This window comes from Canis lupus, chromosome 14 (genome assembly GCF_048164855.1).
Source record: "Canis lupus baileyi chromosome 14, mCanLup2.hap1, whole genome shotgun sequence".
Lineage (NCBI taxonomy): Eukaryota > Metazoa > Chordata > Mammalia > Carnivora > Canidae > Canis > Canis lupus.
In genome coordinates, this window is record NC_132851.1 from 29,265,935 (window position 1) to 29,287,653 (window position 21,719).

A 21,719-nucleotide genomic window follows, 5' to 3' on the forward strand; every position below is an offset into this window, starting at 1 on the left:
AGTCACACAATAGAAGAATTTTGAAGTTCTGTAATGAAAATCACCAGAGAAACTGCAATGTCCAACATTTCATCTCATGGATGTATCACTGAATTTCTGAAGAAAAATCGCTAACTCCACAATTGCTAATTTATTTTCATTCTAAAAACAACTCTTGCAAAACAGCTGCTAAAAGGGATCCAACTCCACTACACCCTAGTCCTTTTGTTTTCAAATTCTTTACGTGTTAACTGAAATCACATATATCACAGGAAAAGATACCGTGCCTCGAGGAAGACAAGCTGAAATTACTCCATCTACAGAAATAAAAGGCCCCCTGGTATAGTATAAAGGAAAGAAAACAGGCTCAGTGGTCTATACAGGACATGTAAGTCAGCATGACTGCCATCCCCAGTGTGCCTTTGCTGGGAGAAAAAGCCTTAATGCTCTATGCCCAGGAAGGGCACCTCAGACAAGAGTAGACACTTGATTCATGGGAGGCTCTTTTATAGATGGCCAGTGAACCATGAGGTGGCCTTAGGACCCCTTTACATTCCTAAAAAATTAAAGAATCCTAAAGATGTTTGTTAAAATAGGTTGTATCTCTTGATATTGGATGCAATAGAAATGAAAATAGAAAATATTCCAAACTGAAAAACACATATTTAACTAGCCGTCATTGGCTGACATTGTCACATATCACATGGCCTTTAGAAAACTCTCCTATGCATTTCTGACAGAATAAAACTGAAAAAGGCAAGTAAATAATGCATCAGTATTGTTATGAAAGTCGTTTTGCCCCCCCCCCCCCACCCCAGTCCCTGAAAAGGTCTCAAGATCACCACAGAGCCCAAGACCATATCTGGAGAACCCTTCTAATAGAGGCAATGACAATAAGCTCAGCAGTCAAATTCACTCCAGAACTTGTATGAGCAATTAACGAAAGGCCTGGCCAGTCAACAGGAAATAATGGCATGGGCCAGCAAAAGGATGAAACTAATTCTAAAATATTTTACAAGATATTCATGTGTGGGGCACCTGGGTGGCTCAGTTGGTTAAGTGTCTGCCTTTGGCTCAGGTCATGATATCGGGGTCCTGGGCTCAAGCTCCGAGTTGGGCTCCCGGCTCAGTTGGGAGCCTGCTTCTTCCTCTGCCCCTTCCCCTGCTCATGTGCACTCTCTCTCACCCTCTCAAATAAATAAAGTCTTTTAAAAAAAACCAAAACCACAAGATGTTCATGTATTTTCCAAGCTAAATTACATTTTTAAGTTTGATTTGGCATCTACTTATGACAATGATCATATTAATTCCAAATGAATGGTGCATACTGCAAACAGATTATACAAATATCACTGGTTGGGGAGGCGCTTGGGTGGCTCAGTTACTTAAGCACTGACTCTTGATCTCAGCTCAGGTCTTGAATTTATGGTTGTGAGCTCAAGCCCCACATTGGGCTCCACACTGGACATGGAGCCTACTTAAATAAAAAGTAAAATTAAATTAACAAATAGCAAGCGGTATAACTCATATACAACTGGCAGTTGGGTTCATTTTCTATACCACTAACCACCTGCCTGATTCCCCTCAGTGATAATGCAACATGATAATTTTTCAGAAATCAGTCTCCACAGTGTAACAAAAATGAATATACTTCAGAGAGAAACTTATAAATTCTGAATGCCAATTAAGCATGCTAGTCCTCCCCACATAATCAAATCCTAACATGTCCATGATAATTAACAGAACGAAAAAAAAAAAAAGTTACTCCAATGGCCTGAAAGTCTGTATCCGCCCCCCTCCTCCTTTCCATGACACACACACAACAAATTCAAATATTGAAACCCTAACCTCCCAATGTAGTGGTGTCAGGAGGTGAGGCCTCATGAATGGAATTAGTGCCACATAAAAGGATCTCGTAGAAATTCCCTGTCCCTTCCACCATATGAAGTACCACAAAGCCAGAAGAGGACCCTCACAGGAGATTGACCATCCTGGCATCCTGACCTTGGACTTCCAGCCTTCAGAACAAGAAACAAATTTCTGTTGTTTATAAGCCACCCTTTAGCAGACTGAGCTAAGACAGAACTACAGTCCTATCAGGAAATAAAACCGGGGGGCACCTGGCTGGTTCAGTTGGGAGAGCATGTGACTCTTGATCTTGGGGTCGTAAGTTCGAGCCCTCACGTTGGGTGCACAGATTACTTTTTTAAAAAAGCGGGATGGGGGTGTATAAAAGCTGGGGGTGGATAGAGTTGGTAGGTGGGAGGTTTCCTTTCATCCCGTGAAAATTAAAGTGCTAAAGGCTAGCAGAATCTTACCCACAGCTTCTCAAAGAGCCTGTCACACCCCTTTTCTTGTATTAACTGTTTTTTTTTTTTTTTATAATAACCTTGTACCTTTCCTCTTCTCCCAACCTGAAAACTCCCCTTTCATCAAAACATTCTGTCCTGAATTAGAAGAGTGGCCAGCCTTGCTAACAGGACCCCTTGAGCCTATAAACTAATCTCCACATAAAAGGGTGAGGAGGGGGCAGCCTCGGTGGCCTAGTGGTTTAGCGCTGCCTTCAGCCTGGGGCGTGATCCTGGAGACCTGGGATCTAGTCCCACATCAGGCTCCCTGCATGGAGCCTGCTTCTCCCTCTGCCTGTGTCTCTGTCTCTCTCTCTCTGACTGTCATGAATAAATAAGTAAAATCTTAAAAAAAAAAAAGTGGGGGGGAGGAGGGCTTCCCCACAGGACGGCAGTACCTACCTCATATTGTGTCTGTGAGGTTTAAACAAGCGGATGCAGTTAACTTAGAATGGTACGTGACACGGCAAGCACTTAATAAAAATTAGCTGCTCAATTAAAGTGCTCTGCGTACAGGAAAGGCCCAACAAAGAATAGCCAGCACGGCAACAGAAGATGCACATCCAGCAAATAAAGAAGGGGACCCTCCTCCAAGAACATTATCCCAGCGCCCCCCGCAAACCTTCCACACTACCTCCAGTGACGCTAGCTGGTCACGGCCACCTGTGTGGTCTGTTCCAGCCCGCAGCTCCAGCACATCACAGACCTCCCTCACAATCTTCCCCCCGGGCAGCCGGTGCTGGGCTCTTCCTGCGGGGTGCCTGGCCCAGAACTGGGGCTGCTGGCCTGACAATCAAAGGAGGGACAAAACACCCAAGGACTGAGGGGCACTGATTTCCCCCACCCCTGAGGAGACAGTGGGAAATGAATCCTCAGGTTCAAGGAGTTCTAGGTAAGCTCAGCAAATACAGAGTAACTCTTCATCCGAGAGGCTTTTAAAGGAAAAATACGGTCTTTTTCAGGGAAAAAACCAGAACCACGAGAGTCACCTCAACAGGAACCATTATTTAACCAACATTCACCCTCTGTGAGATTTTAAGCAAGTTACCTTCTCTGAGCCACTGTTTCTTCCCTGGTACCTTGCAAGTAAGAGAATATACAGAAATACTTTGTAAACTGTAAGGTGCTGTACAAACACGAGATGCTGGGAATCCGTTCAGCTGTGGAAAAGAAGTGGACAGATTATTTAGGTCTCTGTGAAGAGCAAGCTCTAAAAGCCAGCGAAGTTACACATGCTCTTGAGTAGAGCGAGGGGGCCAGAGGAGACGTAACAACCAAGATGGGGAAGCAGGGAGGAGGGCGGAGTTGACGCAGAAGCGGCGCTAACACAAGGCTCAGTGTTAGGGCCATTCTCTCCCATTGGTAAGTGGTGTTGTATTTGATTAATTTCTAACGTTTTTAAAACTGTTTTTCCTTCCTGACACAACCATCTCAGGGTTCAAACATGAAACAGTCAACTGCTTAAAACAAAACGCAACACGATCGATGTTTAAATTAATTTAAATTGATAAAGGCATTAATATAAAGAGACCTGTCTGGTTCTGTGCCCTGAAGTGGACCATGGCTACAAACTCAAGGCTGACAAGAGCTTGCAACTGGATGACTGGAAGAGTGAGTTGCTCACCATGTTCTCTAACACTACTACTTCTGGCTCTAAGATGCCCAGATTACATGACCTCCCCTGAACTTCTGCAAGTCCTGAAATTCCTCCCAGCTCCCACCTCGTGGTCAGTCCTACAGACAGTACTTCTCACAGACTCTCCCTATCCTCAATTCTTCCCCACACAGAGCCAGGCTCACCTTGCCCTAAGATCTCAAGGCCCCTCGAAAGCATTGTGGTGGGTGTGCATTCATTCATTTCAATGGGGTTCCTTCCAGTGATTCCCAGGCTTTGGAAACTGACAAACAGATTAATCATCAAACTGCTGAATCTTGTCCTCAACAGGAATACCGCAGGCTTGGAATAAGCATCTCCCCATAGTGGGCTCTACCCGGAGAAAAAGCTGGAGATGCGAGTGACCCCAAACTATGGATGGTTTTCCAAGCATCATCACACAATCCTGAGGAAAAATGAGTGCCTGCAGGGTAAAGGGAGAACTTTCCATTAAATGAAAAGCCAACTCCATCTTCCTAAGCAGCAGAAGACAAACTAAGGTAGCAACATGGCTAACAAGAGAGTCAGGCCAGGTTAGGTCTCAGGAAGAGACCACTACCTCTTCAGAAATGAAAACAAATTAACTCACCTTGGACAACAATTTCTGCTGGTTGTGGAGCAAGACCTCTCCCTTCATGCTATAATGTTTCCAGGGTAAAGGGCACAAGCAGAAATTAAGTATCCGGTAATTGATATTTTTAATATTCATGCTCTTGTACTCAATGCATAAAATGTATACATATTCTTAAACAGTGAATTTAAAATGTTTCCAGGCCCACTTTCTTTTCAACAGGCTGTGGATCCAACAGGCCTGGTTTGAAAATGAGCTCTCCCACATACCAGAGGTGCCATCAGGGCATTCACGGATCTTATCTCAGCATCCCTTCTCTCCCTCTAAAGTGGAAAAACTCATGAAAGGTGTTTTAAGGACTAGGAATATTTACTTACAGAACTTAGCACAGTACTAGGCTCGAAAAAGAAGCTTAATAAATAGGTTATAATGGCTCCTGAATGCTTAACACAGCCTAATTACTACAATAAATGCTGATACTTTCCAAAAGGCTTTATGTAAAATACTAGATCTGGTGTTTTTGGAAAGGGGCTCTTTAACCCCTTTTGCTTTTGGGGTTAAAAAAACCCAGTAATTTAGTATGATTTAGTAATGCCACATAGTTGTGGGGGGTACTAACAGATCAAGCTAAGTCACTAAGTCAAGTAATTTAGTGACATGATGTGTTACAGCAGGAAGTGAAATCGACACTAAGCTCTCAGCTGACAGCTCCAAAGTAAAGCACACCCACAACCCACAGCATGCCTGGGTAGGTACAGGGCTCCAGGAAAGCCACCTTGCTCCCCAAAATGGGTATATGATTCAAGTATCACAATATCAGGTTCCCGGCCATTACTCCTGATTGTTAAGAGCTGAGCCTGGGCGAAGCGCCCACAGTGTCTCACGCCATAAGCGGACTTGACCCAGCAGCACTGTGAGATCCTAGGTAAGAACTGCAAGCAGAGCAGTCAAGAACTTGGCACCTCTCCGAATCTCTGTCTCCACCATCTGTAGAACGGGGACCTGAGAATCCACCTCCTGAGGCTGATACAAAGATTAAATTAAGCAGTGTCTTTAACTTGGCACTGTTTCTAACAGTTCACTGGGCTGACCTGTGGGGAAAGACAGCTACACTGTAAGGTGAAGGGATGCTCAAGCTCAGCACCTAAACTACCTCCCAACCGCCTCCCTGCAATGCCTGAAAGCCCCCCCATTCTGCTGGGTTGGGGTGTCACACACTGTTAGAAGTGCATCCATCCAATTAAAAAAAAAAAAAAAAGTACATTCAGCTCTGCGAGGGGAGGGGGCACTATAGTGTCTTATTACACGAATGCCTTTAGGTCATCGTGTAAAATCATCAGTGATTTTTCTTCCAGGGGAGTCACCTAAAAGCAGACCTTGGTAAGGAAGATACAGGTTTTCAACCAGGGCAATAACAGTGGGGCGGGGAGGAGGATATCCTGGGACCCTGAGAGGAAGCAAAAAGTCTTAAAGGAGGATTAAGGAGGGTACCAAATGGGCAGGGATGGAACCAATCACAGACCCTGAGCCTCAGAAACACAAACTCCAGCTTCCCCACTGCCTGCACACCTGAGTCCAGTCACTCTTCCTCTCTCGGCTCAATTTTCTCACCTGAAAAAGTAAAGTTAATACTGTTTACTTTCCTGATGCTCTGAGGATTTTATATCATATCACATGTAAAGTACTCAGCAGGGAACCCACATTCTACCAGAGTGGACCCTGGCTTAAAGAAATCCACTCTATGCTGAAATCCCACTGAGAAAAATAATCCAGAAAACCGCTTCTCGGACTTGCCGGAGATGCAGAGACCTGACACATTCAGAGGCAATTTCAGAGTTAAGAATGGGTCTCTCCGAAACCTCTAGAACTGAAAAAGCAACAAACCAGAACATCTGTGACTGAGTTTCCAGGTGAGCCCCGGGGGGAAACCTCCTTACAAACCAAATTCACCAGAGTGACGGGGCTCCCTAGCCAAAGGCCATCTCAAGGACACCTGAAACAACCTGGTTTCTAAAAATGTGACAACCCTCAGAAACAACAGGTTAAAGTTGCTTTTGGCACCTTCTCCTCCTGAGTCTTCTTCCCTGAGGTTGCTCCCAAAGCCCCAACCCCAGAGTGCCCGCAGGCTCACCTCACTTCTGGGGGAGCACCATCCCCAGAACATCCCCCTCGCTACTTCTCAGCAAACTGTTAAGTAGAAAACAATCTGAATAACTCATGACTATGTGTGAATAATGTTGCAGTATTGGGTCTGTTTAAAGATGCTTACTAACCCAGAAAAGCTTCTCAGCTGCAGAAAAGGTCCCCAGAGTTCATTAAGAGAAGTAAAACTGTGGAAGCAGCTCTCCAGAAGCTACCTGTGGCAAGGTGACACCCTGGTCAGGAGCTGGACTCCATGTCTTCTACTCATGCCCCCTCTTCACAGTGAATGGTATTTCTGTATTTCTGAACCCACAAACTTATTTCCCTGATAAGCGGGAATTTTGGCAGAGAGGCCATACAGGTCAAAGAAGTTGCTACAAAGGGGCTGGCGGGCACGTGAGGCAGAGCTGCCCACTTCCCCACGACATGGAATGGACGATGGCTCTCTGCTGTCCACTCTGCTAAACAGACAGCTTGAGAACATCCACACTCGCCGTTTCTCTTCACTTGACTCAGAATGACGTCTAGCACATGAACATACACAGAAGCAACTACACACCGAAACCCAACGTTTTCCTTCAGAGAAACTTTCAGGTCAAGGCCTCACTCCAAGCTGTCCCTGTGTGGAGAAAAGCTCTTTCATAGACTGTGTAGGGCTAGGGGTAGAAATGACACAGACCACCTTCCAGGGGGGTTGTGGCAACACGACAACTGTTTCAGAAATTTATGAACAGCCTGGGCTTTTGACCTGGTAGGTAATTCAACTTCTAGGTCTCTCTCAACACCCGTGAGGATTATGACAGATACATGCAAATAGCCACTGCTTTCTCTTCCACAGCAGGTCCTCCTCTGGGGCAACTGCTGAGCCAACTGTTTAAAACACACAAATTCTGGCCTCCTGGGTGGCTCAGTCAGTTGAGCATCTGTCTTTGGCTTGGGTCATGATTCCAAGGTCCTGGGATCAGCCTCACCTTGAGCTCCCTGCTCAGTGGGGAGTCTGCTTCTTTCTCTCCCTCTGCCCTCCCTCTGTCCATGCATGCGCGCGCTCTCTCTCAAATAAATATTTTAAAAATAAATCTGTCACATAAATTCCTCAGTAGGGGGCAACCTGAGGGAAGGAGGGAAATCCCACTAATACAATGACAGGTCTTAAAAAATGTTATTAAAGACTTTTTAATGATATGGGGAAATGCTCATGGTGTGTTAAATGAGAATAAGCCGGATACAGTTATCTAGAAGAAGGAGCTGAAGTAATGGTACTGGCTATCTCTAGCTGGTGGGATTGTGGACTTTCAAGTTTTCCTTTTTATCGGACACCTGGGTGGCTCAGTGGTTGAGCATCTGCTTCTGGCTGAGGTGGTAATCCCAGGGTCCTGGGATGGAGTCTTGCATCAGGCTCCCCACAGAGAGCCTGCTTCTCCCTCTGACTGTGTCTCTGCCTCCCTATGTGTGTCTCTCATGAATAAATAAAATCTTAAAAAAATTTTTTCTAACTTTTTATGCTTTCCCCTAGTTTTCTATAAAGGGAAAGCATTCCTTTTATTCTTTAATATGAAAAAGCTATTAGGAAGAAACAAAAGTACGTCAAGAGGAGATTGTAGCACATGTTAAATGGCACCAGAAAGATGCAATCAACATTATCCAGACTATGGTAAACTTGACAGGACAAGCAATCCACTTCTTCCAACAAAACACTGCAAGGGGGAAAAAACAGGGGGTCCCCACAGATTAAAAGAAATTTTAAATATGCACCAGCCAATTTCAACATATGGATTTCATCTGGATCCTGATTTGACCAAACCATTTAAAGGGAGGGGGAGGGGAATCACTCTGAACACTGAATATGTAATGATCTTGAGAAAATGATCTTTTTTGAAGATGTGATCATGGTAATGTGGTTCTTCCCTACCCCCACCCCAAGTCCTTATCTTTTAGGATACTTATGAATGAAATAAAACGGTATCTAGGATTGAATTTAAAACTCTGGGGTAAAGGTTAAAATGAAAACATAGACCAAGAGTAGATCACAATGAAGCTGGGTGACAGCTATGTGGAGGTTCACACCAGCCTTGCTTTTGCAAAGGTTTAAAAGTTCAAAATAAACCAACAAACTAAAACAGAAACAAAGCAAAAATCCACTTGAAGGACTGAACTTATACTAAGGGGGAAAAAAAAGAACCACAAAGGATGTGAGTGTACCCCATATACACAGAGGAGAATCTAATAATGCAAGTAGTAAAATGTATGTTTTTTATTCAAAAGGTATTCTTTTGGTTAAAAATTATTGACAAAACATGTCCCACCATGTGAGTCTGTCTCTTTCAGAAACAGGACGCTGGTAACAGGGCTCAGCCTCAGCATGCCTTTTCAGTCTTGTGACCAATGACAAATCATTTTAACTTTCTGAACCTCTGTTTTCTTGTCTCACAAATGAGGAAAAGGTGGCCCTGTTGCCTAACAAAGTGCTGTGTGCATGAAATGAGACAACACATAAGAAAGTACTTGGAAAACTTAACAGAGTACAAAAATGCTGCAGAGTAAACCCAGAGCACAATCGCTCATTAAATATGATTCACTACTTGCCGCTCAAAGAAAAATCAGAGAGGTCAACTCTTTCTGAAAACACCAATTCTCTCATTAATCCCTCTGATACCACATCATGAATTGGCTGCCCCCGATTAGAGATATAAATTACCTAGCTTTAAATGCCTCCCACTCAAGGGAACAAATGCTTTCTTTTTCCACTGGCAGAAACAAGTCTAGTTTGTGTGTGTATATGTGTGTTTGTTTCCACTATGAAAGTAAATGTTAACCTGACTCGCTGCCATTCCCTTGTGCTTTGCAGCTAAATGACAACAAAGTAAGGTTGGCACGGTGGAGGGAAGGTGTGGGACATGGAGCCCTACAGACTTAGGATCTCTGACTCCAGGCTCCTTCACGCATGAGCTGGGCAATGTGCAGGTGAGAAATAATCCAAGGAAGGCACCCAGTACAGAGCTGAGAAGTCCAAAAGTGAGTGCAATCACTGTTACTGAACTCACTGACGCCGTGAAAGACTGTACCAGGTTGTGGACACCAAAAGGACAGACCAAGAATCTGGCTCAACATCCAGGTCTGCCATAAATCTGTGGCACAACCTTCAGAAAATTTGGTAATGGAGGGTTTTTCCAATTGCTCTACACAATCAGTAGCCATGTAACTGAAGTACACAGGCAGATAGCAATACTTGGAAAACCTTTACCAGATCTGCCTTCAACAATTATAAATCAAATGGCTTTACTATTATTTTATTTTTGTCAAATTTCTGAGTGCCAAGTAGGTAAAGAATGGGGGGGGGGGAATTCCCTGACCCCAAGGTACTTAAAATCTACTAAAAGTGAGGACATGTATGAACCTAAGTACATAACATAGTTCATTAACCAATCAACGACAAAATTATCCTAAAATCTGAGGGAAAGATGCTATTTCCATGGCCATCCAGTTGGCATTTTACCCTGTCAGGAAGTTCTTATTCAACCCTAACCTAAATATCTCATGCTTCAGCTGACACCTATTTCCTGATTGCTCTATTTCATTTGCATTCCATTCACAATACAGGACATCTTTTCTTGAGGACAAGGTGGAAGCAGAAAGAGCCCAGATTGGGCTGAATTCTTCCTAAGCCTAGCCTGTCATCTGTAAAATGGGGAAAGAGCACCCATCCCCACAGAGCTACTGGAAGGACTGCAGAAGATGATGTGTGTAGGACATCCAGCACAGCACCGAGCACAGGGCAGGTGCTTCATGATAGCGTTCACAGATTCTGTACTTGCTCAAACTCTCCAACACAAAAGGCGGACACCTTGGGACAGTGACAGCATTATTTGACTTGGCACCATTTTATTTACTGGGAGGCAGCGCATTCACTTGCATTGCTATGAAAAATATTACCATTATTAAAGCAGCAGCAGCTGTTGGGCCGGCAGTGAATGCTTATTTTGATTTGCACTTTGTGGAAACAAGGAGTATCTAATTTTATGTAAGTGCTATTAACATGAATAAACATTACAAAGAAAAGGAAATGGGCTTCATAAAAAAATGATTAATGAACCATAAAGGAAGACTCCCCACGTTTCAAAACAATGAAGATGCTGGAATTTTATTTTGTGTGTAACTGGTCAGTGAGGAAGCCACTTAATGGAAGGAGAGCTGTCAAGCCCTCGTCAGACCTCTATGCAGTTCTGTTATTTAACACTGGGAGCAGACCAATCAAACCAGAAAGTTTCCCAAACTGAGCCTAACTGCTCTGCAGAGTCCTCCATCCATCCTGGGTATCTATGAAGGATTATTTTTGAGTACCATGTCATCACTGTGGATTTAAATGGCAATGGGGTGTTTCTTCTCTGCCCACACCCTGTGTGGAATGTTGGTCTTTCTTGACCACATCAGGAAAGCTACAACGAGGCAGCACAGTGCTCTGACCACAGCCCTTCAAAATGTCCCAAACGAATACACTGCGGAAGGGTCAAGGGGAGGTGAGATTCGCAGGGGGAAGGGCAGAGAAGTAAACATCTTCCCGGTTCTGCTGGATGCCAGGCATGTAGCTGCCTTACCTTCCCCACCGGTTCTCTTGATAACCCTGTGAGGTACTGTGGTCTCCATTCTGCTCTCACGCCAATAAAGGAAGAAGACAGCGGGGCTAGAAGATCCGGATCCTAGTCCCAGCTTTGCTGTGTGATCTGGGTGTACACAGGGAGCTTCCCTACCCTCTTAACTGTTCTCTGAGGATCGCCATCATGCCCAGTCCTCAACGGAGGTGAGGGCTTAAGCCTACCCATCAGGTAACCTCAGCAACCTACCCAAGGCTGACTGGACCAGTGGTGGTGTCCTGACCCAAGCTGGACCCGTCTAATCCTTCTTCCCTAACATGTGAATCAGGCAGAGAGACTCAGCTGGTGTAGAGGGCACAGGGGCAAAAGGGCAGCAGGAGCCTGGGCTGCCATCCTGTCATCTGCCCCAGAAGAGAGTATCCACATTTCCTACCACTCATGTTCCAGGAAAGTCCTTAAAGCAAGTTCTCATTTTGCTTGAACTAGCCGTATTTTGTTTTGTTGGGGGGAGAGGAGGTAGAGTCTGTTACTTATAACAGAAAAGCCCGACTTCATCATGCTTAGAAAAGAGGAGGTGAACTAGATGGTCTCGAAAGGCCTTTTCCAGCTGTGTCAAGTTTACTTTATAACACAGTCATCAGGTCAGGTGCTACGCTGGGCACTGGGGACATGGCTGTCCTTGCTCTTGCCCTGAGCACAAAGCTACAGAAATACAAGCTATCCAGGCTGTATTAATAATAAAAGGGCTTGGAAGAGCTTCTATTCTCCATCCAAAGCACACATGGCAGTGAAAAGGATGACCTAGCTTGACTCAGCCCATTCTGCTTTCTTTAACAGTTCGTACCAAAATGCAGTCTTCTTCTGGGTTTTACCTCACTGGTGCATGAGGCTCTGGTTTTGTTTTTCTAGCTTCTGGGTGGCTGAACTGGGTGCTCTTATCAAAGGGACATACACTCCAGTTCTCTGGAGAATATTACACCAGAGCCTCCGTATTACAATTCCGTCCTTACATAAGTGACCACAAACAGCATCAGGACACAGGGTGGCTCAGAACAGGCTCCAGGTCCCATTCTAGTTGGGTCCAGAATCTACCATGGACTCTCAGATGCTGGTAAGACTTAGTGGGGTCAAGTGCCTTCAGATCTGACCAAACCCCCACCCCACAAACAATTAAAACTCATTTTACTGACACTGAAAAGAAGCGATGAGACAGAAATGTAAAGTCAAGGATAAGTCCTTTTCACTTTAAGGCGCCTGCCTCCAAACCAAAATAGAATTCCTTGTGGTCTCAGAGCTTCAAGCTATAATCAGTAAAGCACACAACATAGCTGCCACGCTCCATCCCAGTCAGAGCCAAGGACTAAATGCTTCCCCCGGCACTTCCCCACAAATGACCAGAATCGAATACCTGCATTTATTATGTAACAGAGAAAGTGGCTCATTACCCCAAAGCCCGAGCAAAAATCAAAAGGGGCAGCGCTATCTGTGGCTTTGCTGCATCAATGGAGGGAAAATAGTTGACGTGGGGGGCAGGGAGGAAACAGAAAGAATCAGCAGTGGCAAAGGAAGTGCAGATGGTGAGACTGCACCAGTAGGGAGGGCCCAGCAGGCTGGTCTGGGTCAGCAGAGGCAGCACTGGTCAGTGGTTCCCTGGCTTCAGAGCAGCACCCACCCAGAGCTGAGTGTAGAGTAAAACAAAGCTGTCATGTGCTTCAGATGAAACTGGCTTTGACCATGATCCCCAATGGTCAAAGTGTCAATGTTGCCCCCTAGTCCTCCCTCCAGTCTCATCAGCACTTCCACAGTCCAGTTCCCGGAAGGCACATAGCTGGCTCTGTTGTCTGACCTCTTCATCACCCACCGGCCTGAAATGAGTCGACCAAGTCTTGTCCTCTTAGCTATACATTTAAGGGTCTAACCCAATAATAATGAACAGCAACATCATGAGAATAATAAGTAGAGCACTTACCATGCAGGCACCATCCCTAGGAGGTAGGTACTATCCCCATGAGGGAATGGAGACACAGTACAGTTCAGTAACCTGCCCAACACAGACTTAAAGATAACTGGGATGCAATTAACCCAGGTAAGGGAACCCAAGTGCTGCCCTGGCCCACAGTGGAGAGAACTATGCCTGTCTCCCTATGAAAGAATGCCTCTCACCTCCTTCCTCCCCACCCCACAAAAGGAAGACTGACTAATCTTACTGGTCAGACCTTGACATCCATCAGACCACATTTTACCAGTAACAAAGTCATGTGATGAGTGCCTCATGTGTACTCTCTCCTTTAACACTCAATGCCATTGATTAATCACATAAGGAAACTAAGGCTTAGATGTAAAATGGTCTCTAGCCCATCCCTTATTCACGTTTAACAACTAACATGTGGGGATGGCTAATGCCAAGGTATGGCTCTAGCCCCCCCTTTCCTAAATGGAAACCACCTCTCTTGAGGTTCCCTTGACTCACAGACATTAACGGAGAAGTCTGGGTAGTGTTTGAACATCCAAGACCATGATACTTCTGATGAAATCCTCCTAACCGAGCACCAAGGAGGGCTGCTGTGGCCTCACAGCATATCTTGTGAGACCAAAATTTACACCAACAGACTGGCTAGCAATACCAAGTTCCTGAATTCAGATTTACTCTCCAGTCCTCTGAAGTAGAAGCAAGTTCTAGAGAGCGACCCACTACCGCATACTAAACAGCCTCCATGGCCCTTCTGGGGGAGCACAGTGCAGAGCCTGGGCTGGAAGCTGAGACCTGAATTCAAATCTGAGCCCAATTTCCTTTCCATTATAGACTTCAGTCTCCAAAACAGGACTAACTTAGGTCTGTATGGATCCTCATCCTTCGTGAGCTTTCTCCCATGGGGGTACAAAACTTTGAGCAAACCAATCACAGGAGGGAGATCTTATTTTACTTCCCAATGGAAGGAATTTCTAACAGGCAATCCAAGCATCTGATCAGCAGAAGATAATCAGTGCTACGCCACTGAGCTGATATATTTCGACCAAAACTGAAGACAGGTGACATGAATAATGCTGAACCATGTTATTAAGGCATCTATTAGTTTTTCTGAAATACTGCAAGTGATTACTACTAGACTCCCATCACCACTTTCATGGGACCCCTCAGAGATCAGGCTCCTAAGCTGGGAAGCACCAAACTAGACTTTCTCCAAGCTCCATTAGACTCCGAGGTCTAGTGATTCCCAGCACCTAGCAAAAAGGTGGGGCTATAGATGACCAGGAAGCCAGAGGCAGACAGCCAAAGTCCTGCAGCAACCCCAACCAAGAGCAGTGGTTCTTTGGCTAGGGCTGTAGGCAGCTCGCAGGCAAAGACAGGCTGGTCAACCGTCCCAGACTAAGTTAATATGCCAGGGTACAGCTGGAAGCCACTGGGCCTTTTCCACTTCTGCTCAGCCCAGGGAGGACTGCTGGCAGCACCGTCTCTAACTATAAACAGCAGAGATTTCGAGAGCAATCCAACAGGAGGTCTTTGAGAAGAGGAGCGGTCTTTGCCTTTCCCGTTTTCTTCTCTACCCCAAACTCTTTATCTCTGGCCCTAGAAATCAAGTATGGATAAGAAACATCAGTGGATGTCATTTTTACAAGCCCTGAAAGACAAAACAAAACAAAACAAAACTAACAGATGAGAAGCACAAAAGACGGTGAAATACAGAAGAAACAAAGGATTTTAGATCCAGAGATCCTGTGCTACCTTGGTCAAGTAATTTACCTCTGAGCTTTAATTTATTCATATGTAAAAGAATGATAAGGACGCTACCACAATGGTGTTTTATTAGATAGTACACGTGGAAAATGTTTTTTAAACCCTAAAGATGTTTATAAAAGGCAGACAGCATTAGTTTGGAATACCTGGTTAGCAGTTTGAGCCTTGTTTTAGAAAAAAAAACACACACATTCTGGTACATAAAGGAAATTTCCTTCTCTCATTGCCTCTGCAGGCAAATAAGTATATTCTTCACTTGCTGACCTTTGCTGCTTATACCCAGAGAAAACTCACCCTCAGTACTTCTGAACTGGCTCTAATACCACAGAGCCCAGAATTCTATGTAAGAGAACAGCATCAAGGGAAGACTTATCCTTCCTTTTTTTGTTTTATCTTTGAGAGGTTAGGGTCAAAGAAAGCATATTATTTTGACCTCAAACAATGCACAGGACTAACTCAGATCTTATCTAAACTCCGCACACTGAGTAGTAGATTTAGGCATGAATCCCGTTTCTGTAGCATTCCTATGCATGGCTAGCCAGACTTCATCTGTAAGTGTTTCTTCATCCTCCAAGTCAGTCTTAATTTTTATTCATGTTCATTTAGGCATCATTGTCTATGCTGATGACAAGAGGCCATTAATCTTTGATAAATGCTTTTAGGTTCTCCAGTGTTATCTGTGGAATCTCACACACAGAGCCTCTGTGGCCAGGGCTTGAAGTCTGATCTCATTCACTAGCTCCAAGTTTTCTAGAATGCAATTGCTTTACTTCTCTTAAATTTTGAAAGCTGATAAACTAGGCAGCAAGTGCTAGTTTATGCAGCAGCTGCTGGAGTTGGTTATGGTCTTAAATAAAGTAAATCTCAGGCGGAGATTCAACTGTTGGAAGATGGGTCAAACATAATAGTGGGGCACATGTAAGCATTAGATAATAGCATGCATGGAGCTTGTAGATAACTGGTAACTATAGGTATTAAGAAAGAGGCCTGAAAAAAAAAAAAAAAAAGGAAAGAGGCCTGGATAATGGCTCTGCATTCTGCACCTTCACTCGTTTCTTCATCCAGCCAAATGTTTAGGAAGGACCAAATACATTCTATGTTTGTGTTAAAACAAGTGAACTTCTCATGCAAGACCCACGCCTGTCAGCTCCCTTAAGAAAATTTGTAGACTGTATACTTCTTAATAACACACTTGATCATTTTAGTATCCCCAGAGTCTGACACATTGCTGGGCCCCGGACAATCTGTATACTGATTGGATGGTAATTTGAGTTATTGAGCCTGCACTGCTGGGGTAAATGTCCTAATATCATTCCCCCATTTGCAAACTGCCCCTTTCTGCCTTGTTAAGAATGACAGCCCTAGGGGCCCCTGGGTGGCTCAGTGGTTGAGCGTCTGCCTTTGGTTCAGAATCCCAGGGTCCTGGGATTGAATCCCGCGGGCATTGGGCTCCCCGCAGGGAGCCCGCTTCTCCCTCTGCCTGTCTCTGTTTCTTTCTCTGCATCTCTCATGAATAAATAAAATCTTAAAAAAAAAAAAAAAAAGACAGCCCTATTTACCTCTTTCTCAAAGACTATTACCTCCTCTGTAATACAATCCAGGCAACAATTCTAGTACCTCAGCTGGACTTAGCAACATGACTTGTACCTAGCAGGTGCTCCCCCAAAATGCTCTAAGTGAATGCTGTTCCTAAATTATGCCCAAATAAGTTCCCACATCTGAATCTGAAAAACCATATCCAAGTGAAAGCACAGGAAAAAAAAGAAAAAGAGAAATGTACTTAAATGTATTTAAGTATTACTATTAACTCCCTGGAATGCAAACATGAAGAAAAACTAAGCCACTTAGGAACTTAGGCACCCCTGTTTCATGAGATCAAATTCAGAAGGTACAATGAAAAGTGAAGCCTCTTATATTCTCTACAAAGCCACTGAAATACATCTTTGTAGACATTCAGAACATCTGTTTTATGCCTTAATTGTTTAGGGATTTCCTAACTCCACTGACTTACCAGCCATGTGACCTTGGGGACAAATCACTCTCTAGGCCTCAATTTTCTTCTCTGTAAAATGGAGATAACAATTGTCCCTCCTCCATAAAGCTCCCACGAGGCTTAAATGTGATCCCGTGTGCTGTGTGCCTACAACAAGCCTAGCACAGAGCAGTGTTTCAGTAAGTGGGCAGGATATGTCTCCTCCATCATCACAAAAGGTAAAGCGCTGGCCCGATATTAAATAACCAAGCAGACCTTCATTTATCATGCTGACTCTCCTTTTCATTAAGCACTAAGTACTGACCAGTCTAAGCCTTTATATGGAGAGTCTTTTCCTATTGTCTCCCCACACAGTGATCCTGGAATGCCTGCTTGCTCTCCTTTCTCAGTAAAACTCTGTCTTCTCCTAGTCTCCTAGTCATTTACTCATACTTTCCAAATGGTCACGAGTAAAATGGCACACGTCAGTGTGCTCTGCTGAATAAGCAAAACACGGCCTTTTTGCTTGGAAAACACTCAGACATCAGGACAAAACTAGGCAGCTAATCCATGCCTGCCTCCCAAAGGCAGCCACTCATCGTGTGCCAGCCTAACCGCAACTCCCACGGTCCTCTCGGACCCCTTAACCCCAAAGGTGAAGCCCAGAAGCAAACTCTTTCTACTACACATTTCTGACCCATTTCCTAGAGTGCTTATCACAAAGAGATTTAAATAAAAGCACCAACATCTGCAAAGCAGTCTTTGCCAATGAGACACAAGAAAAGGAAGAGTGTGGGTTAATTTAGGCATCCAAGCTTGGAGAGCTACAGTTTTTTAGTTGAGACCTCTATATGTTGATTAGGAACCCAAAGAACAAAAAGAATTTATAAATAAACAGAAAGGCACTTAATAACTGGAACTAGAAAAAGATTTTTTTAAAAAAGAATTCCAAGCTGTCCAAATGAATTCCTATTCCTGGGTTTCCACATCACCAAAAAAGTACCCAAAAGTCCTATTCCTAAGAATAACCCACAAAGTAACACAAACAGCATTCTTAAAGTTTCCAAGTATCTCACTTGTGAAACATATGCCAACAAGATTTTGTGGTCTGCCCCAAAAGGTAATAACCTTTAGCCCCATATCTTTTAAGAACTGAATTCTGATGCACTTATTTATAACAATGTACTCCTTCCGTATATGCAAAATTAGTGGGGAAAAAATAAAAATTCAACTGTGGTGGTTACCTATCAGTAAGAAACTAGCAGGTATATTTCACATATATGCAAAAGGCCATCACTCATGATGAGTTCAGCTTCATGGCATGTGAGTCAAGAGTTAAAGATGCAGATTAGGGGAATGACTCCTTGACCAGTACTACACTGAAGTGCAGAATAACAATTACAAAATTATTGTGTCATTCTGACTGAAACATTTACTGTAATATTTTTGAGGACATGAGTATTATCACCATAATCTAACATGACACTTTTGAACTTCTAGAACTTCTAGCCTGATTCTGATTCCTCAAGTTCACAGGTGACCACATGTATATGGCCATTGGATCTAATTTCTGACCTAACCCTGCAGAATAGTATTCCTCATTTAAAAAAAAAAAAAAAAAATATATATATATCTATTGCAGTCACATTTAAATTTAGTTACCTCAAACTAAGATTAAGAGCAGCTGCATGTAATTAACATTAACCCTATCCTCTCTTGCTGCTGAAAAATATGGGCATATACCCCTACAAACAGCATTATCAGCTACTTACCCTTATCACACCCCACACAAACAGAATACAGTAACACTATCTAAATGGGCAGAAAGGAAAAGTTAATATAACTGACAGCTCTATTAGCAGGCACCGTAGAACTTATCTAAAAGGAAAATAACCACTCAGTCTAATCAATGTCACATCCTTCAGAAGGCATATACGATTAGTACACAAAAAGGATGCAAAATGCTCCTGTATCACCATGTTCCAATTTATCACAATTAAGTGAAGTGAAGGACAGACCCATTATGAGGTTGAATGCCTGGCAATTCCGTGTATTCCCGGACACTAAACGTCAGGGTACTGCAACAGAATGACAGGTCACAAAGACAAAAAAAAAAAAAAAAAAATCATCCATTTACCTCTGGCTTTCAAACAAACTTAGTTGGGAGGTATTTCTCCAAATGAATTTCAAGATTCCGTTCAATAACCCAACATTAACTTCACAGAGAACTCTAGAAGCATCCTCAACTGGCATACGATGCTGAGACTAATTCACTGCACCAGGCAGGCAAAGACAGGACCCCGCAGGAAAAGAAATTTCTCCCCTCTTAAAATTTAGGACTTTGTGCTTCAGAGTACCAATTCTGCAAGTAATCTGGCCAGAAGAGTGAGTACCAAAGCCCGTACCAAGGGCAGTTTCCCACAGAAGCCCAAGCTTCTCAATATTACAGAGAGCTGGCTGTGGTGAGCTTCTATCAGAAAGAGCTCCCCAAACCTCAAATAAACCAACCACAGGATAATCCACCCCAGGAAAACGATCTGCCTTCCTAAATTCCACCCCCCCCCCCCCCCCCCCACTGCTGTCTTTTCCGATTGAAATAGGCTTGGCTTGTTTGGAGGGGAGTGGTGCTTTATGGCACTTACAGATGGTGCAGAGTTCCAGGGCAAATGTCCTATTTTTATGGAGGTTCAGAGGCTTTTGCAGCCCTTGGGTTTGCGGGTTCCTCCTTACCTACCCACCCTGGCCTATCACGAATTCACTTCAATTTTAAAGGAAATCGCCATGCCCTTGGCCCTGCCCAGGACACCCACAATGCCTCTCTGGAGGGTCTAGATAAGGGGAGCTGTCCTTCTGCAGGGTCAGACCCCCCCTCCCTTCTCCCGTTCTGGCCAGCTCTTCCCCGGCAGCCTCAGCCTCGGGTCTTCCTTCACAGCTTAGGAGCGCCCTGCGGGCAAGTCCTGCTGGCGCAGCAGCCTCGGCAGAACCAAACCCTCCCTCGGGTGCTGGGAGCCGGGAGGGGAACCTGTCTGTCTGCACAGATCTCTCTTTCCAACCCAGGGTTTAGGCACCAGAGACTGGCTGCGGGGAGACTCCTGGGGTGGAGGCAATGCCAGCCCGAGTCTCCTCTCGATCCTTTGGGGTTTTAATCCCGTGGGCCCCTGCCTATGCAGCTCAGCTCGCCTGGCGGAGCCGAGTCACGGAGAGGGGCACTCAGGGACCATCTCTCGGTCCCTCGCTGGTGACCTTGGCCGTGCTGCTTCGCCTCCCTCTGCCCTCTGGGGCCTGACGCCACTTACTTCGCGGGGTAGGACGGGGTCAGAAGGATGTGGAAAGAGCCTGGCAGTAGGGCACCCACGAGACAAGGAGAGGACTTGCCTCTTCTTTTTCCTAGGGTACCAGGAGCTCGCTCCATCCTCTCCCCGCCTCCAGCGCCCCGGCCAACGGAGCGGGGGGCTGCACACCTCAAGTCCCCCTCTTCACCTGGGAGCCGGAGGTGAGGGGGTGGGGGTGGGGGTGTGGCTGCCCCAGCCCCCCCACATCCCTCCCGCTCGGAAATGCAGCCGATCCAGCTGCGAGCGGGGGCAGCGAGGCGCCCCGGCGGAGGGGCCGGGGTCCCCGGGGGGGGGGTGGGGGGGGGCGGCGCCGGCCCCGACCTACCTCCTCCAGCAGCGTGACGGTGTTCCTGCAGTTGTGCAGCCGCGTGGTGAAGCTGGACGTGGTGGGCGAGTTGTAGTCCTCGGTGGTCTCGGTGATGAACTCGGAGACGGAGATCTGGTCCGGCATCCTGCCGGGGGGGCGAGACACAAGCGGGGGCGGGGAGTGAGTCACGGCGCAGGCTCCCGGGGCCGCGGGCCGCCCGGCGGCTCATGAACGCCCCGCGCAGCCTGCCACCCGGCGCCCGGCCTGGCGCGGCTCCCGTCCCCGTCCCCGTCCCCGGCGGCGGCGGCGGCAGAGAGGGCGGGCGCGGCGGCTGCAGCGGGTGCAGCGGGTGCAGCGGGCGCAGCGGGCGCAGCGGGTGCAGCGGGCGGCGGGGCTTCAAACTCCGAGCGGCGCGCGAGGCTGGGGGCTCTCGGGGACCCGCCTCCCTGTGCTCATGCCGGCGGCGGGGGAGGGGGCGCGGCGCTCGGCGGGGCTCGGGCCGGCCGGCGCTGCCTCCCGGGGCGCTCTGACAGGCGGCGGCGAGGACACCGACGGACTGCCCGAGCGCACACTCCCGCGGGCGGGAGGGCGGGATGCAGGGAGGGCGGGCGGCGGGCGGCGGGCAGGCGGCGCTCCCGCTACAGTCACGGGGACAAACAAGGAAGTGCTCTGCGCACGCGCCGCCGCCCGCCGCGCCCCGCCCCCGCCGCCCGCGCCCCTTCGCCCCGCCCCCGCCGCCCGCGCCCCGCCCACACGGGCCTCGCCCCGCCCCCCACGAGCCCCGCCCACACAGCCCTCGCCCCGCCCCCGCCTCCCCGGGCATCGTTCCGACTCGGGCGCCCCGGTCGGGGGGCGGCGGGGGTGGGGGTGCGGCCCGGCTCGGGGGGGGGGGCTCCGGAAGCCTGCGCCCCGCCCCCGCCCCCGCCCCCGCCCCCGCCCCCGGAGCGGTTACTTCAGCGAGCTCGTTACGCCTGCGTTCTGCGAGAAAAGGGACCAAAAAAAGTTGTGCGCGTTCTTTTTTAGTCCCGAGTGGGTGCAGGCAGCCAGGCCGGGAGCGCCGCCTCCTGCTGCGAGGGCCGCGGACCGAGG

At 46.6% G+C, this 21,719-nt stretch overlaps 1 protein-coding gene across 4 annotated transcripts in view; it reads right to left on the reverse strand.

Annotated features, from left to right (window-relative positions):
- The window catches only part of ASAP1 (ArfGAP with SH3 domain, ankyrin repeat and PH domain 1), a 355,419-nt gene that overhangs the window by 255,511 nt on the left and 78,189 nt on the right, over nucleotides 1-21,719 (reverse strand). For all 4 annotated transcript variants that reach the window (XM_072774515.1, XM_072774512.1, XM_072774514.1 and 1 more), the window contains one exon: nucleotides 20,649-20,775. In XM_072774515.1, coding sequence (XP_072630616.1) covers nucleotides 20,649-20,775 — 127 coding nt within the window. The remainder of the gene's footprint in view (nucleotides 1-20,648; nucleotides 20,776-21,719) is intronic.